The following is a 17364-nucleotide window of genomic DNA, read 5'->3' on the forward strand; positions in this document are numbered from 1 at the left end:
GGTTAGTGCCAGTCACTCCATCCATGCACTCCTGAGCCTGGCTTTGGCTCCACCCTCGCTGGAAGTGCCACATGGCATAAACATGAGCTGAGCTGAAGGAACAGATGCTGCTCACAGAGAAAGTCAGATCCTCCAGTTAATCAACTTATTTCAGTCAAGGGTCTGCAGGGAGTTCTCGAGACTGGAGCTGGAAACTTAGAATTTCCCACTGGCAGAAGCAAACTTTGCCAGCCAAGACCTGCCAGGAACTGCTTTCTGGCACTGTCCCATCAAGCCTGAATCTTACCTCGTTCCATACATGAAATGCTGCCCCAAGAATAAGCTCCCAAAGAGGAGAGATGTCATTTCATATTCAGGATGAAAGCCAGACAGGTCTGTGTGTTCCTGGAAGGCCTGATGTGTATCAGCATCACTTCCATTTCCTGCAACTTGTTCCAACAAACGTTTATCCATTTGCCTGGGATATTCCAGCTGGAGACATAATTTGATGATTTTAAAAAGAAACACGAATCACGTTCCAGCTGTTTAAGAACAAGTCTCAGGATAACACACCATCTTGTCAATGTTAAAAAATAGTCTGACAATCCTTTATGAAACAGGAGCTCTGTTCCTCTGCAGTTCAGACTCCAGATCTGGCAAGGATCAACTATGGCCCAAGGTGCTTGGCTTTGATTCGTTGGTGAAATCTAAGTATTCTAAATTTAGGACTGAATTTAAATCCCTGAACAATCACTTTGCATAAATTCAGTACAGCTGATGTATTAAAATTTCCAGTCAATCCACAGATTACAAGGCTGGTTTTGACATTTCCTTGGTCTTACTTCCTGTGTTGTTTCTGAATTGCCTCCTTTATAAAGAATTAAGTCTTTTAGACTTAACTGCAACTTTTAGAGAGGTGTGTAAATAGCTCCAGGAACCCTTCTGACAGCTCCTCTTCCCTCACACAGACCCTGGCACAGACCAAGCCAACAGCAGTTGGTGTCTGCAGCAAGAGGCCTCTGGCACAGCCTGTGGTGTCCCGGCCCTGAGGAGAGCAGCTCCCAGTGCAAACCAGCTCAGCTCCCAGTGCAAACCAGCTCCTTCTGAGCAGCTCCCAGTGCAAACCAGCTCAGCTCCCACTCCAAACCAGCTCATTCCAGCAGCTCCCAGTCCAAAGCAGCTCATTCCCTCTGCACTCCCAGCTGGCATTCCCTGTGCCAGGGGAGCTCCCACAGGACACCCTCAGCCTGCAGTTCTGGTCCCCAGTGAGAACATCACCCAGTCTCACTGCAGAGCAGTGCCCAACTGCCACCAGCAGCTCTGGGGTGACATTAAACACTCAGTCCTCAGAGCAGCTGGGAAAGCACACACAAGACACTTCAGTGTGTGTTTTCTGTCTGCAATTACTTGTGAAAAAGAGCAGTTTTCCCTTGGAATTATCCACAACCATAAAGGTGAAGACATGTGAAAATGCAGAACGTGAGTCACTAGTGTAGCAGGAGGGAAACTATATCCCTAATATTTTTCCCTCTCTGTCTAAATCCACATTTTTGTGGAAACATAAAAGCAGTTTCTACAAAAGCTGATGACCACTCTGAAGATTTTTCTTTCTGGTACTTGGTTATATTAATAATTCCACCTTGAGATCTTTGCTGCCAGCAGCTGGTTATATTTTTTTGCAAGTGCCAGAAGGATTTTAAAATCAAGTTTTATAAAAGAAAAGTCCACAGTCAGATATATCAGTCTTATAAAAGCTTATCTGTGTTCAGAATTAGTATTTCTGTAACAAAAACAGAAGGGAAGCAGAAGTAGCCTTGGAGAAAACCTAATAAAAAAAGGAAACCAGCTTTACAGGTAGAAATGATGGGTTCAATATGTGACAGGTATAACATGCTGTTTTATTTTCTTCCAGTAACTTCAACTTCCTTCATTCTTGACAAAGTGGAAACTGAAATCAGGTTCTTAATTTTAAGAAAAGCCAGGATTACAGAGTCTTCCCTGTCATACCATTAATATAACCACATTAAATGTGGTTATAAAAGCCACATTTAATAAGACAATTTAAGCCATAACAGAAATAATTCCCAAATCCTTTCAACTCTAAAGTCAAGCTGTGCAGTTTTTTTACCCAGTTCTTCAACTTTTAACAGTTAAAGGGGAAAACTCCCAGTTTAAGGACTAATATTGCAAACATGAAGCAGATGGTGCTTCATGTTATCACGAGGTATTAGAGCCTGAGAGCTGCTGTCACACCATCTAACAGGACACTGTTATCAACAGAAAACCAAAGAATATCTTGGCAGCTGAAATTTGTAGGGTAACATCAGCAGAAGCAGTCAGAATTTAAAAGCTCTACAGACAGCTTCTCCTAACCTCTTCCTTAAAAAGGCAGGACATCACTTAAAACTTCTATATTAATTTACCCCAAACTGTACAAAGCAATCGGTTTTTACATTTCCAAAACACTTACTACAAAGTGATCAACGAAGAAACTATTCATTCCTTCAAAGCCACCAGACAGAAACTCCCTTTACAAATAAGCTGTAGCAGTTGTATTGACTTTTTGTCAATAATTTTTGCTCTATATTAAGTGACACCTGCTGACCATTTCGTTTGAGGAGTCAGTTTTATTGGATCATGACTTTATGCTTGCATTAGTTGGCCAAACCAACCTAGAATTTCAGTCAGCATCAGATCTTTTCTCCTCCAAGGATTTCCACAGTAGGTGCATGTACTTTATTTACACACATGTTCTATGTGTGTGTATATGTGCACGTACATGTACCCCCACACACTCATAACACTGCTCTAAGTACTGGACTGCTTCTGTCTGCTGAAAGAAGTTTGCACAAACATCTTTGGTGCCATTTCTGGCACTTGAGACACATGGAAGGGAAGCAAGTGTCTGGAGGGTTGTAAACAAGTACGAAAAAAAGCCTTTTGCAGAGGAATGATCTTCCCTGTGATCACTGTCCAAGGAAAGAGGCCATGGGATCGTCAGGTCTCTGCCTTTTCATCCTGTAGGCTTCCATCTCCTCCTCTGTTGGCTCCCTGGCCTCAAACTGGCTGTTGTAGGGTCTCTTCCTCTCATCCAACTGCATGATTTCTTTAACATGGAGCAGACGAGCCTCTTCTGCATTTAGTGCCTGAAAGGAGAGCAAAGGAAAACAAAAATTCCACAAGGAAAGTTAAGCAAAAAAACCCCCAGAAGGTTTTTCTTAGATTCTCACATGATGGACAAGCAGCAGGCAGAAAGCAATGCACACCTGTCTGCCACACCTACAGCACATTTCACTTCATGATCATTTTTTAGTGTTTAACATAAACTGATGCTAAAATGCCATTTAGCAAACAAGACACTCTTTCCAATCTCTTTCCAATTGTCAAAATCAAGTAGAAAACTCCTTGGATTTACCTAAAAGGTAATCATGATCCAGCAAGTACAAAAGCAGGTAAGCAAGCATCTGATCTTAGGGATTTGGGATGGTTTGCTGTTGTATTCTGGTATAAGTTTGGGGGTTTGATTTTTAAATCCTCTGTATTATTCTGCCAACTACTACTGCTGCTCCTTGCTACTGAAAACAAGTGCATTTGTACAGTGCCTTGATTAACCACAGATTTAATTGGTGTCCCCCCTGGACACCCTGAGGCTGCTGTGCCCCTGGGAGGGCTGCTCAGCAGCAGGCAGTGCACAGTTTGGGGCATGGATTTACTGCACCAGCTGTGAGACTGGGCCCAAGCCTGGCATAAAAGCTGCTAAGTTAAGCTTTGACAGTGTCTTTGATCTCTCCACCTTTCTTCAATACACAAATCATTGTTCTGCAAAGTTTTAGAGATCTACAGCTGCAGTAAGTGCCTAGACATGAAGTGTTCTAAGTCATCTAAACTCCGTCTTTTAAAACTAAATATTTATTCAATGTTTGCCTGAGAAATGAGGAATGTACTTCAGAACATCTAACAGCATTTTAAATTTGCTCTAGCTCCAAATTAGCATCAAAGAACATCCCAAGGTATAGCACAGGAACTACATTATAGGCTTCATAAAACTGATGTAAAATACATGTCAAGTTCTTTTTGCCACAAAGCCACTGAAGAATATAGTGCACCTTTTTCAGTTTTTCTTGCTTCTTTTTCTCTTCACCCTCACTGTCTGAATTCGAGTTCTTCTTGTGCTTCTTCTTTTTCTTCTCTTTCTGTTTCTCTTGGTGGATCTGTAAGGTGGGAAACAAGTTCCTGTTAAGATGCAACTTGCCAACATTAATAATGTCCAAGCCACTAAATCGAGACTTCTCTCAATGCTATTTGAGAGCTTAGTTTTCCACAGAGGTGTTAATAATCTAGCAATGCAGTCCAGTCATTTTCAGGCACATTATGACTCTACAGAATTTTGTAGTTATGCATATCATTTCATCTCTTAAAATGTTGAGGCAAAATATGTCTTCCTGAGAATGGGAAGCATCCTACCTCCATCAGTGTTTTGGGTTTTGTCATGTGCTCTTCCTCCCCAGGCTGCTCTTCCAGTAAACTTGCTTCTGTGTTCTACATGACAGACAAGGGCAGGGATGCCCTGTTACTAAGGACATTTGAAAGGGGAAGGACAAAAAAAATCCCCAACCCCTCCAAAAAACAAACCCTCCCAAAAGGAAAACAGTCTAAACCTTAAGCAAGGCAGGTGAATGCTTTCCAGCTCTTCCCAAGTGACTGAGACAACACTTACAGCGATTTCTTTCCCAGCCTCTCCTGTGCAGTAGGAGTACTTGACAAAGGAGTGGCAGCACTTGTACCCCCACTTGCCTTCTTTCCAGTATGAACCCCAAATGCACTGCAAGAGAACACACCACAGCAGTTATGGCACCAGGACATTCCTGCAGGAGGCTGCAGTTTATTGCTCAGCTTATATCCTGGGAAGTGAGTTATTCAAACAGTCCAGAAGGAAGTTATGAGAGCAATAGTTCTGCTATTCCACATCAGCCCTACAGGTGCACTGTCAGAAAAGAGAAAAGCAACAGCATGTGGTCAACTCATACTCAAAGTGGAAGGGAAACAGAGTAACTTCCTTTTTAGTTTAAGACTGCCATGGCAACTCCTCAAATTCACATCCCAACCATGACAATCTGAAACTCCTCCTTAGCAGAGAAAGGAGAGTGTCACATCTGAGAGAGGAGAAATTTATTTGCTGTATTAATTATATTGTACTGTCTCCTACTATACCTCCAACGGGAAGGTATTTCATTTTTCTAGAATTTTAACACAACCCAGGGCTTACTGTATGGTTGTTGATCTTCACATCCTCTTCATACTTCGAGCAAGCAATAGCTTTCTCTTGTCCTTTGATGACTGTTCCATGCCTGGAGTACTCCACATAATCTTCTGTTTGAGCTAACAGCAGCTCAGCTGGTGGGGCATCCAGGTGTTCTTGTCCTCCATACTAAAATGCAAATAGAAATGACATATAATAGGTTTGAAAAAAACCATCTTTTCTGTAGTTAAACAAACATTTCAAAAAGGGCACCTTCAGCACTTTCTGAAGAGGCCATGGGAGTGGATGGTGGCAGTTTAATCTTTATGAATATTGAAGACAGAAATACATCATCTCCCATGGCCACTGTGGTGTTTAGTTTTTCATGGTTGGTTTTTTTGGTTTTGTTTTATGCCCAGAGAATGACAACAGTGATATTCCTCACTGAGAGCAGGAAAACTTTTCAGACCAAGCCAAAAGGCTCTGGTACAACCAGAGCAGCATTTTCTGTCCCCCTTCAAACTTGAATGTTGACAAGGTTAGTAATTAAACTGATTATTTAGGTCTTCTGCAGTTGCCCAAGAAGTGAGTTGCAAAATATAAAACAAATATTTATGTACAAGACTGCACCCAAAACTTGAGTCATGAACAAATTCAGATTTCTTCAGTGGAGAAATTCTGAGAGTTATGGAAGAGCTTCCAAAAATACAAAGAGACACCAACAGATCTTCAAAACTTCCTATATTAAATAATAACATTAATCTAATTGATGACAGTGTATAAAAATATTTTTATATTTATAAGTCTGAGCTGCTGAGAACAGCTGATGCCCTTTCACATAGGATTAGTAATCTTGTTTGTTGCCCAAGACCCAGACATTCAACTTGACATAATTCTTATTAAATAAAACCAAATCCCCATTACCTTCTCTAGGATGCTTTCTTTCTGCTGTGCCTTGAAATCTTCTTTTTTCACTTTGAAGGATTTATAAAGGAGTTCTAATTTGGTAGGGTCTGCTTGAAGATGAACTTCAGAGCCTTTGTCATAAGCCTCCCAAGCAAACACTGTGTACACAAGAGATTTCACTCAACACTTACTCTAAACTGACATACACATTCAAACTACATTCTTCAGTTCTGAAGCAATTTGGAAGAAGACCTCAATCCAAAAAGACTTATTTCTCTTTTGCAAGAAACCAGCAGTGTTAGGTGTTTAAAGTCCCTTTCCTTACAACCCCCCAGAGCAGCCCCACTCACACTGGGTCTGTGCCATGGAAATGGTGTCTCCTGTGTAGCGAACGAAGTTGTCACCGGCGTAACCAACCCTGCAGGGGAGAGCAACAGGACTGAGCACTTGGAAGGGGACTTCCTCTTAAATACAATCACACAACTTCAACAGGGAAGAAAAAATTCCCTTTGTGCCCTAAGAGTTAAGAATGGAGGGAGAAGCGGGCACATTGAACTCGATACATGAAATGAAAGCCCTGGCTCCCTGTGGAGCCATGGAATTACCCCACAGCCCCCTGGAAAACCTGCTGTGTGTGTTCACAGGGAAACACGGCACAGGCCTGGAACTCTGTCTGGGATGCCAAGCACTAGAGTTAAACTCAGATCTAACTGCACAGAGACACCCATCAATGGTGTGTGACATTCCAGCACATTGATCCTCAGCCCCTGGATTGTGCCTCTCCAGCCCAGCCCGTGTCTGTGGCTCAGTCAAAGCCTGGGAACAGCTTTGCTGCTGCCTGCAAAGCTGGGACACTTCTGCACAGCCCTGAGCAGATGCACAGTGTGTACATGAAACACAGGTTGAAGATCAAACAATGTTAACAACCCCATCCCCCCCTTTCACCTCCCCAAGGCCACTCTGGAAAATTTACAGTTTGCAAAGCTGTGGCAGAAACAGATTCAACAAAGGTCAAACTATGACAAGAGAGAGAAGTGAAAGCATCTGCATCTAAAACAAAAGAATTGACTGGCATTATTCTAGCTGGGGGCAAACAGAGGTGGAAAGAGCATTATTTGCTATCATTTAGGCACTGCCATTCTATTCCAGGCAGTGAGCTAATCCAATCACTGTGCTCTGAATGCATGTTTTACTCACAGCCTGCCTGCTCTGGAGGTTCACAGCACAGCACAGGTCAAGTCCCTGACTGGGGTTCTGAGTGAGACAGCCTCCTGTGCAGCCAGGGCTGCCCATTTTTAATTAAAGATGTGCACCTTTAATAAAACTGGCTAAATAGACAATGCCAAAGACAATTCAGATCTTCACTATGCAGAATCCATTCATATAGGAGGAGATCTTACTCCTAATTCAAACATTTAGTTAGGTACCACAGACACTCTATGTTAGTCTCCAGTCCTGAATGCCTCCCAACAAACATAAGATAAAGTTTAAGATTTAGTTGCTGAAATAATTTAAATAAACATCATTCGTGTTCACAGGCATCATCTCTAGATGTAGCAGTGTTCTAGTCCCTGTACAATCACTGCATGAAATGAAAGTCCACATATCCCTGGAGATTAAGGGTCAGTATTATAAAAATACCACTTTTATACACTAAAACAAAAGGTGCTCCTAAATAAAACAGTTTTTTTTTTTTATGTTTACTACTACTTCTATACACAACTGACCAGAGATTAATTAGTAAAAGGACATACAGATAAAAGAAAATATACAACTATTTATCAAATTTTTAAGAGTTTTGCTGGATACACAAGACTGCCCCTGTTTTAACTTACTCATCTGGATTCTTGCCTGTGTTGGCATACGGGTTCTCCCTCATTGCCCTTGTTTTGGGATCATAATAAGCAGAGTTTGGATCTAGATTCCTCAAGTACTGGGGAAAGAAAGAACATACAACATATTTAATATTCACAATTTTAGAAGAACTCAAGTTACTCTTTTACGGCCCAGTTTAGACATTTTAAAAGTTCTGTCCATGTAAAAAGATGACCTTTATCAAGCCATAACACGAGCATGAACAGAACTGAAAACAGACCTTAACCCCAAGACACAAACACGAGGTCATTAATAAGTGAGTGCCCAATCTATTGAACCATTTGTGACTGTTCTTCACTCACCTTGGCAATATCTTCCCGAATGCGCAGGTTCCGAACCGTGATACGTCTTTTAGAGTCAAAGTTCTGCCCAGGCATATCAATGTCATCTGCATATTTGTCTTCATCTTCATCTTCACTGTTATGATCTCTTTCCTGAGGAGAGATGGGAAACTTCTAAGTCCTTCACTCCAGAGAGCAGCCTGAGAGCCTGATCCTAGTGGTTTCCTTACAGTTCTGCAACCCCTGCAGTTCCAGGCCAGCACAGCTCACCCGGGCTGAAGTGCTGTCAGGCCAACCTGCCACTGCCACTGCTCAGAAATACCCCTGGGCAAGGATTTCCACTTCCCCACGTGGAAACAGTTATCAAAGCATAACTGTGATGCTATTAAGAAAACAGTTATCTTGAGTAAAATATACCACATTAAAAACTAGTTATGTGCTTGCATCTCTAAGGTCTGAAAACACACAGGAATTAAAATAAAAACTCCTCTAAGAAATCCAGCAACCTCTGCCTGATAAAGACCAGGCAGCCAGTGGCATGGCCATGCCAATTAAACCCTTATGCCACCCTCGTTTCACTGTTTCACTAATACAGGTCCTTCCTTCTGCCCATGAGTGATGCAGTGGGTAATCAATCATCTTACTGTCTGTGAATTGGGTTCCTCTTCTCCCCACTGGTGTCTTGGGGAGTTCTGCAGCAAACAAAGAGCACATCAGCAGAGAAGACAAGATAGTGGAGAGAGGAAAGATGGCAGGGATACAAAGGGCAGAGCTTGATGCTGGATACAAAATACAATTTACCAGTGGCACAAAATGCAGAAAATTGCTACATAATGTTCTAGGAAAAAGCTCTTAACTGTCTCTGTGACACACAGGTGTTGGAGGCCTTTTCACTGCATCCCCAACTAGGTTTCCCATTCTTTGCAAGAAGAGCAAATTCTAGAACTGTGTTGCTGTTATTTAGAGCTTACTATGCCTTTGAACACTGGTGGATTAGACTAAAATACTTCATATAATGCAAATACAACCAAGTTTCAACTCTGAAAGCTTAAAAAATAATCAAGAGGATATGTATTCAAGGATTTAGTTAGGATTTACAGGAATACTAAAAGCATGAATCAGAAGGCATAATTGAAGCTGGACAAAGACAGCCTGACTTCATTTTTTGACCTGCTTAGCCTCCAACTTGAAAATACTTGCAGGGGTGAAGACGGAAACAACTGTGAGCCCTGGAACACTGACCAGCAAATTGGCCAGTGCTGACTATGCAAATCAGCCCCAGTCCTCTCCTTCAGAGACAGTTCTGAAGTTTGTTTGAAACTTTTTTCTTACAGCTTCATTTTTTTAAGGTGATGCCTAAAGATTTTGTAAATTTTAATGTATTTGTATAACTTGCTTTCACTTTAGACAGTTACTAAAGTGTTTTCTCCTGGTTTGTGCTACTTTCCATTGAATTTCTGTTTAGCAATCTTTCCAAGGAAAGAGATTTTAGCAAGGACATCCTGTTTGGGACGTGCACCTGGATCAGAATAATAAGATATACCATAGTCAAAACAAGATAGAAGGCCCAGAACCCTTGAAGGGGCTGAGGGTGGTACCAGGGGCAAAATGGTTTTTGGGTTGAATGTACCCACTACATATGGAAATTAGTTAAAGTTATAGCAGTGTGAGAATGCTCTGTGTGTGTGTTAAAATTAGAATTTTGTATCAAAGATTACCAAAAGCACTGTCTATAATCTAGGAGGAGCTGCAGGAATTAGTGGAAGGTGCAAACTCTGCAGTTATAAGCCAGAGGAAAATATATCTGCTCAGCCTTCAAGAAGCAGAGACACTGCAAACAGCAACAACTGAAGAAGAAACAAGTTGGTTTAAGACAAAGAAAATACCTTCCTATTCCAATTTCTACTAAGCATTACCAAACCAATGCATAGTCACATAACAGTCATTACCTCAACATTGGCCAGATCTTAACAATCTTTAAATACAAAAAGACCATTTCAGTACATGAAAAAAAAAGACTACATGGAAAACAAGTTCTTCTGACTCAAAATTCCATGTTATTAATTTTAGCAGGAATAATAATCACACAGAATTTTAGCCCATAAGGGGAAAACAAAGCAACTCTCATTGGAAAGATGCTTCAAATTCTTGAATATTACACAGAGTGGCAGGAAAATCTTTAAATTACTGGAGGGCATAAAACCTAATAGCAGACCCTGCACAGAGAATAAGAGTCAGAAAGCAGAAGTAATCTGTTGTGTATTTATTCAGCTTAAACAAAAATAAATTGGGGTTTAGTTCACTTACCACTTGCTCCAGCTTCCCTGATGCCAACTCCTCCTGAAGCTTCTGTGCTTTCAGGGTACGTTTGGCCTGGGGAGGAAGAAAATCCATTTGTTTCCATGTTTCTGTTTGGCACAAGGTTTCATATTAACTGTGCACATTAGCAGTGTTCCTCCTCCCAGCCCAGCCAGGCCAAACACCCAACCTTTCCCCAGGGAATCACAGCCCCTACGTACCAAATCAACCTTGGAATATTCCTCCACGATCTTCATGTGCTCCTCTGGGTTATACCCATTCCACCGATCCCGCTTCCCGTCGTAGTCGAACATCAGCTGGGGCTGCACGTGTTCATCCGGGGCAATGTTCATGCCTGTGTATTTTGCTCCAACTTTCCTGGGCCTCTGAAAGAGAAAAGGAGGGTTAGATCAGCCCATTAGGCTAAAATATGTGACTCACTCAGACATCCCTTTAAAAATCTTATCAATCAAGCTCCTCTCTAAAGCCAGTTAAATTCAGCACTGGAATTGTCAATAAATGCAAGTAGTTCTGCATTTCAGTGTAGCACAGTTGACTCCAAACCCCATCAATTTTTAATTCTATTTTCCACAATTAAGAAAGCAATCAGAACAGTTTTCAGGTAGCTTCTGGCTGACATGACCCAGAAAGACAGGCACAGCAGCACTTGAGTTAATGCAGATTAACATGACGAGTTAAACATTTTCACTTATAACTGCAGAGCTTATTACAAACAGAACTCACCAAAAACACCACAAGTAGTATCACTTTTCCCTTTCATTTTTCCTACAGAACAATTTCTTTAGAAAATTCCAATCTCAACACTCACAACCATTTTCAACATGGCTTTTCCCAAGCCAGTATTTTTTGTCTGACCTATAGCCAGCTGTTCTTCACTAGGAGGAGCATTCCCATGGTTTCCAAAGCCATTAAGTCACGGACAGAAGTGCAGTTTACCTCCATGCAGTCCTTCTTTTTGTGTGTCAGGGCCCCACAGTTCTCACAGGCTCCTTTTCGGTACCTTGTGGCCACAGAGTTCTGGACAGGGGCACAAAGAGCAGAGTTAACAAACCTGGGCAAGAGTCATGAAGTGACACCCAAGGTGTGACCCACCCAACCCCCCAGACACTGCAATCTCCTGCTGAGTGAGGATTCCCAGCTCCTGCCCCCCTCAAACCCCTGTAACCATCAACCACTTCCTCATGCAATCAAAGCAAATCTCTATGTTCTGCAAACCCCTTTTTCATACCTCCTGAACTCCTCGTTTGTACCAATCTCCAGAGGAGTTGTACTGTTTCTGCTTCTCTGGCTGAGGTCTCTGATGCTTTAGGGTGGGTCTTTTAGAAGGATCTATGTACCATGGCACTGAGGAGATGTACTGGGGAATATGAGGATTGATATCCCTGTAAAAGATGTTGTGTCACAAATACATGGCACGGGGAGAAAACCCCACAGCAATTCAGCCTAAAAAATAACTCCCCTATTGAAGTTCAGAGCTTTAGGAGGGATAATAAAACAATGAAGTTGGTAGAATGCATTATAAAATAAACTTGATAACAGAGACTTTCACTGAGATTTTGTTGCCACCTAATTCACCTCAACTCCTGACTCCAAAGGGGCTTATTCTGTGTAATGTTACTGAGCACAAAAATAGCAACATTTGTCTTCTCAGAAGCAACAAGCCTCGTAGAAACAAGAGAGGGAGGAGGAACAGCTCAGGTACACAGGGAAGTTCCCCCTTACACATGTTTGAAACACCACTTGTAAGTAGCTGCACAAATGGAACTATCAGCAGAACTGTCAATAGCTCACAGTAGACAAACACCGAACTTGCATTTTTTGGGAGAGTGTCTTCTGGAGCATTAAAAGAAAATCTACAAACTTCAACTATTTCCTTCTGCAGTGACTCATGCAGAAACCCTGTGTCACCCTCCTAACCACTGTGTAACCACACCACAAAAAAGGCACTTTTAATCAGCAGCTTTAGAACAACCCAGCTTTAATAAAACTCACTTTCCCTCTTCATCCACCTCAGCAGGTGCATTTCCGAGTTTTCTCTGTTCTTCCAGTTCCTTCTTTTTCCTCCAGTCTTCCCTTGTCATCTTCTTCGGTTCCTCCAGGCTCACGTCGTTTGCCCCTCCTGCAGGGGTGGCGTTCGCTACCGCCCCCGATGCCATTTTGGCTCCGTCCCCTACAAGAGGTAACAAGTGAAGACAGACGCGCCGCCCTGCACCCGGCGCGGTGTGAGCGCAGCCCCTGGCGCGGCCTGTGCCGCCCGGGCCGCGTCAGTGCCCGAGCCAGCGGCAGGGCCCGCACGGCGCCTCCTCACCGGCACTACCACGCACGGCGGCCGCGAGGAACCAGCGCCGGGCCCGGGGCCGCGACCGGCTGGGAGCACACAGCGGCACCCCCGGGGGCCCGCTCTGACCCTGTCCCGCTCTTTTATCCCAATCCCGCTCCTTTATCCCGGTCCCTGTTTTTACCTGCCGGGCTGCGCCACCGCCCCACAATGCCCCGCGGCCACACGCTCACTTCCGGGGCGGTGCCTCTTCCTGTGCCCGCCCCACTCGTGAGCCAATTGGCTGCCGCGAGTCAGTCGAATCGGCCAATGGGCGGCGCGGCGCCAGTTTAAAAGCGGCGCCGTGGGGTCGCGGGGCGCTTTGAGGAGTCAGAGGGTGCGGCGGGCATTTCGGGACACACCGGGGGCCGGGCGGTGCCGCCGGGCCCGGGGTGAGTGAGGGTGTCCGGGCGGTGCCGCCGGGCCCGGGGGTGAGTGAGGGTGTCCGGGCGGTGTGAAATAGGGGCCTGTTCCCCCTCATCTAGGGACCAGTACATGACAGCTCCCTTGGCTTTAATGAAGCTTGCCTAAAAAGTGTGCTGTGGTGGAGGAAATGACAAAAATTATTTCTTCTTTTTCCTGTATGAACTTCACAAGGCGATCTCATCAACCTGAAGATGGCAACCGTGATCTCTGTTGGTGCAGACAGTGTTGCTCCTGAGGGCCAGCTGCTGATCTCTCCAGGATCTTGTGAGTGTTTGCTGCCCTAAGGCAGCAAGGGGTTGAGTGAGGGGCAGAAATCATGTTTTGTTATTCACTGTTTTCAATGGTTTTCTATTCATATATCTGTTTACCTAACTAATTTTTCTAAGCTCATCAATTATCATAAAAATTAAGATAACTGGCTTTTGTCATAGATGTGGCTTATTCTTATGAGTTATAAATGGTGAACAAATATTTCTATGGCAAGAAGTTTTCCAGCACGTGCACTTACTGAAGCTTTAGGGTTGTTATGGTGCTAAAGTTTGCTTTTATTTCTTCCCACCACTCCAGCAAAAGGAAAGAGCACACACTCTGGAGGAGTAGTTTGCACTCCACTTCATAAAAACGTGTTCTCATCTGCAGCCATGACTTGCTCTAGGAGAAAGGCTCTTGGTAAAAAAGCAATCACTACATCTGCAGCCATGTCTCACTCTGGGGGAAAGGCTCTTGGTAAAAAAGTAAACACTGTACCTGAAGGCACATATCAGCCTTTGAGAAGGGCTCTTGGAAAGGTGAATACAACTACTGGAGTCACGAGCAAGATGCCTGAGGTAAAGCAGGAAAATCAGCCTGAGAAAAAGCAGGAAAATCAGCCTGAGAAAAAGCAGGAAAATCAGCCTGAGATAAAGCAGGAAAATCAGCCTTACACTGCAAACAAAGTGAGTACAACAAGCTGCTGCTGCAGGAGGGGGGAGAGGAACACGTGGTTGGTTGTGGCTTAACCCTGGCAGATTAAACACCACACAGCTGCTCCCTCATTTTCCCTTGGTGGGATGGGTGAGAGACCTAGAAGGGTAAAAGTGAGAACTCACAGGCTGAGATAAAGACAATTTAATAAATAAAATCTCAAAGGAAGACATAAGCATCTGAGTGATGCTGTGCCAGTCCCTGAGCAGTGGCAGCCCTGGCACACTTCCCCCTGTGTTCACTGCTGAGTGTGCTGCTGTGCATTGTGGGGATGTCCCTCTGCACACTCAGGGTCAGCTGTCCTGGCTGTGCACCTCCAGCCTCCTCACTGGGGGTTGTGAGAGGCAGGAGAGGCCTGGGCTCTGTAAACCTGCTCAGCAGTAGCTCCCACAGCTGTGTGTATTGATGCTGTTCTCAGCAGGAATCCAAAACATGTCTCACATCAATTACAAGGAAGGAAAATAACTATTCTAGCCAAAAGTAGTGCACCTACATAGATGGCTCTGGGGAAGACAGTCTCAGTTAATGCCTTATTCACATGTTAAGTACTAACAGTTTAACATGAGCTTAAATGTTCCAGTGCAGTCACTTGTTGCCACTGTGTGTAGTACTGAGCTACATAAACTCTGCTGAAACATTTGCCCATCTCCAGCTTTGTGTTGAAGGTGTAGCATTTAGGCCTACTTGAGGACTGTAGGGCAGGTGTGCTTGTCTGGAGACCTGAATAGCACAGGAGAGCCACTACAAACATAATGCAGTAGCTCAAATAATGTGTCTTCCTTTTTTTAAGACTGATGAAAAGACTGAATTAGATAGCTGGACTTCAGAGTCTGACGAAGATTTGGCAGAGTGTGAAGAAGATTGGGCTGAGTCTGAAGAAGATTGGCCAGAAGTAGAAAATATATTTCATTTTGATCCTCAAGGTAGGAACTATTGGTGTAATTATTAAAATGAACAATAAAGCTTTCACAAGTGCTGGCATTGTTATAAGACTGTGTCCAAGCTATTGTGGCACACAAAGCCAGCACTGCATTTCTCCTGAGTCCCTTCTGAAACATAAGGGTGCTTGCTTTCTCAGTCCTTCGAAGTGTGTCCTTAAAGTCTTCTTCATGGGGATTTAGTGTGTGAAAACTGCTGTGCCAGAGACTTCAGTGTTGGTGAAACATGTGCTGTGCTTGCTGAAGTCATGAAAAGCTGCTCTGTGTTAGCAGTTATGTTATGCAATCTAGTCTTTTGGTAAGTGTCTGTGTAGGGAATGTCATGGACAGCTAAAGTGTAACTGCAAATCAATACCCCTTGTGTTGTGTTGTTTTAGATTGCTTCCCATTTAATTTAATTCAGGAGAACTTGCAGCTTCCCAAGCTACTGCACACTTACTCAGACTGTCTTTCCCAAACAGACTTTGAGGTCTTTGATGTTCCTGAGGAGTGCAAACTAAGCAATCTTGACCTGCGTGGTGTTCCCCTCATGGTATATCCAAGGACATACCACAGACGTATAGAGGAGGAGCCAACACCTCTTCCCACTCCAGAGCTGTCATTTACACCCAGTAAGTGGAACCCTAGCCTGCTTTTCAGTACAGCAGTGCTCCTCAGGGTTTGGGAGGGAAGGCAGTTGGCTCCAGCAGTGAATTGCTGTTGCTGTGTGAGCTGTGCCAGAGCAGTGCCCCAGCAGCAGCCAGTTCTGCTGTGGTACAGCTGAGTGGAACTGCCCAGCCCTGCTGGTACAGGTGGTGGTCTCAGTGCTGTTGCTGAGGGGTGGCATAACCCAGCTGCCACCAAGCACCACACAGCTGCTTCCTGGGTCCCCTGCTGTGGGGTGGGGAAGGGAATTGGAGGAGGAAATGTGAAATAACTCATGGGTTTGAGGTAAAAGCAGTTTAATAACTAAAGCAAAGGCCATGCATCAAGCAAAGCAAACCAAGGAATTCGTTCACTACTTCCCATCAGCAGGCAGGTGTTCAGCACCCCCAGGATAGCAGGGCTCCATCTCATGGGATGGTGGATTGGGAAGACAAATGCTGTGACTCCACATAGCACTCCCTCCTTCTTCCCCCAGCTTCAGATGCTGAGGGTGATGCCAGGGTGTGGGATAGCCCTGGGGTCAGGGGCAGGCAGCTGTCCCAGCTGTGAGCACTGCTCAGCAATAGCTAAACCAGCCCTGATTTACCAACACTGTGTCCAGCACAAATCCAAAACACAGCCCATACCAGCTGCTGGGAAGATAATGAACTCTGTCTCAGTGGAAACCATCACCCTGAGTAGTCTTTTGCAGTGCTTTGCAAATTGTCAGCTAGGTGGGATTGGTTTAGACTATGAAACAGTATTTCCCTTGGTCATTCAGGAGGTTTATGCTGAGCTTCTGGGAGCTGACTTGTGTTAGTGTACATTGTGAGTTTGAGGAACTGATTTGATTTATTTCTAACTTATTTCTTTATCTCTAACTGATTTGATTTATTTCTAACTTCAGGCTTGCTGCAAGCACATTTTGACTTCATTGCTAGCCTGGAAAAACTACACTTCCCTGAGCTGCCACCGTTTCCAGCTGACTTTTATGAGGAGCAGGAATGTTGTAACGGGTTTTAAATTTCATGTAGTTCTGTATTTCAATAAAGGCTAATATAACATGGATAATACTAGACTTGTTCATTTTCAGTAGGCTCCAGGTGTGAGTAGTGCTTCAGAAGGAGGTATCTGACCAGCAACTAAAGCAGAGCCTGGGTAAGCTTGTAAGCAAGACTAATACACTGTTATGAACCATATCCAGGGGTTGGTACCTGCTGGTTACAGTACATGGTTGTGATAGATTGAGGTCCACCTGACCTCACTTTGCATAACTTGATCCTTTAAAACACATGCAAGGGTTTAAACCAGTCTAGTGTAAATCAAGCACTAGAGCTGCTGCTCTTCCAGCATTTTTCATTTGAAATTGTTTGCTCTCCCCAATGATTCTCTAAGGTGGGGTATGCTGGGTTTTTATGCAGCTATAGACTACTTTTAATTGTCACAGCACTGTGTGGCTCCAGGGGCTGGGAGCTGTTTTGAAACTTCAAAGGATTC

At 43.8% G+C, this 17364-nt stretch overlaps 2 protein-coding genes across 3 annotated transcripts; one reads left to right on the forward strand and one right to left on the reverse strand.

Moving 5' to 3' along the window:
• Positions 1–2379: 2379 nt before the first annotated feature.
• On the reverse strand, positions 2380–13142 carry SLU7 (SLU7 homolog, splicing factor). 2 transcript variants are annotated; one of them, XM_027643413.1, is made up of 16 exons: positions 13062–13142; positions 12592–12769; positions 11828–11981; positions 11536–11616; positions 10800–10964; positions 10588–10653; positions 8925–8972; positions 8302–8433; positions 7960–8057; positions 6475–6542; positions 6143–6282; positions 5246–5407; positions 4697–4801; positions 4444–4518; positions 4086–4190; positions 2380–3125 (listed from the first exon to the last, which is right to left on the reverse strand). In XM_027643413.1, exons 2-16 carry the CDS (start codon positions 12753–12755, stop codon positions 2946–2948), a joined length of 1743 nt encoding a protein of 580 aa, XP_027499214.1. In that variant the 5' UTR covers positions 12756–12769; positions 13062–13142; the 3' UTR covers positions 2380–2945. The 2 variants fall into 2 exon arrangements, with proteins under 2 accessions (XP_027499214.1, XP_027499215.1); XM_027643414.1 differs by lacking the exon at positions 8925–8972.
• Positions 13143–13185: 43 nt separating this feature from the next.
• PTTG1 (pituitary tumor-transforming 1) lies at positions 13186–16933 on the forward strand. Its single transcript, XM_027643415.1, has 6 exons — positions 13186–13309; positions 13513–13606; positions 13910–14277; positions 15096–15228; positions 15705–15854; positions 16775–16933. Exons 2-6 carry the CDS (start codon positions 13534–13536, stop codon positions 16888–16890), a joined length of 840 nt encoding a protein of 279 aa, XP_027499216.1. The 5' UTR covers positions 13186–13309; positions 13513–13533; the 3' UTR covers positions 16891–16933.
• The last annotated feature ends 431 nt before the right edge of the window (positions 16934–17364 follow it).

This window comes from Corapipo altera, unplaced genomic scaffold (genome assembly GCF_003945725.1).
Source record: "Corapipo altera isolate COAL_440 unplaced genomic scaffold, ASM394572v1 75, whole genome shotgun sequence".
Lineage (NCBI taxonomy): Eukaryota > Metazoa > Chordata > Aves > Passeriformes > Pipridae > Corapipo > Corapipo altera.

Excerpts from the sequence above, each read along its gene's own strand:
- SLU7 (XM_027643413.1), bottom strand. The coding sequence starts at position 12,755 with ATGGCATCGGGGGCGGTAGCGAACGCCACCCCTGCAGGAGGGGCAAAC. Across the intron at positions 4,519-4,696 it reads AGGCTGGGAAAGAAATCGCT|AACACAGAAGCAAGTTTACT; the intron begins GTAAGTGTTGTC and ends TCTGTCATGTAG. Across the intron at positions 3,126-4,085 it reads AGCAAGAAAAACTGAAAAAG|GCACTAAATGCAGAAGAGGC; the intron begins GTGCACTATATT and ends CTCTCCTTTCAG.
- PTTG1 (XM_027643415.1), top strand. The coding sequence starts at position 13,534 with ATGGCAACCGTGATCTCTGTTGGTGCAGACAGTGTTGCTCCTGAGGGC. Across the intron at positions 13,607-13,909 it reads GCTGATCTCTCCAGGATCTT|CAAAAGGAAAGAGCACACAC; the intron begins GTGAGTGTTTGC and ends CCACCACTCCAG. Across the intron at positions 14,278-15,095 it reads AGCCTTACACTGCAAACAAA|ACTGATGAAAAGACTGAATT; the intron begins GTGAGTACAACA and ends CCTTTTTTTAAG.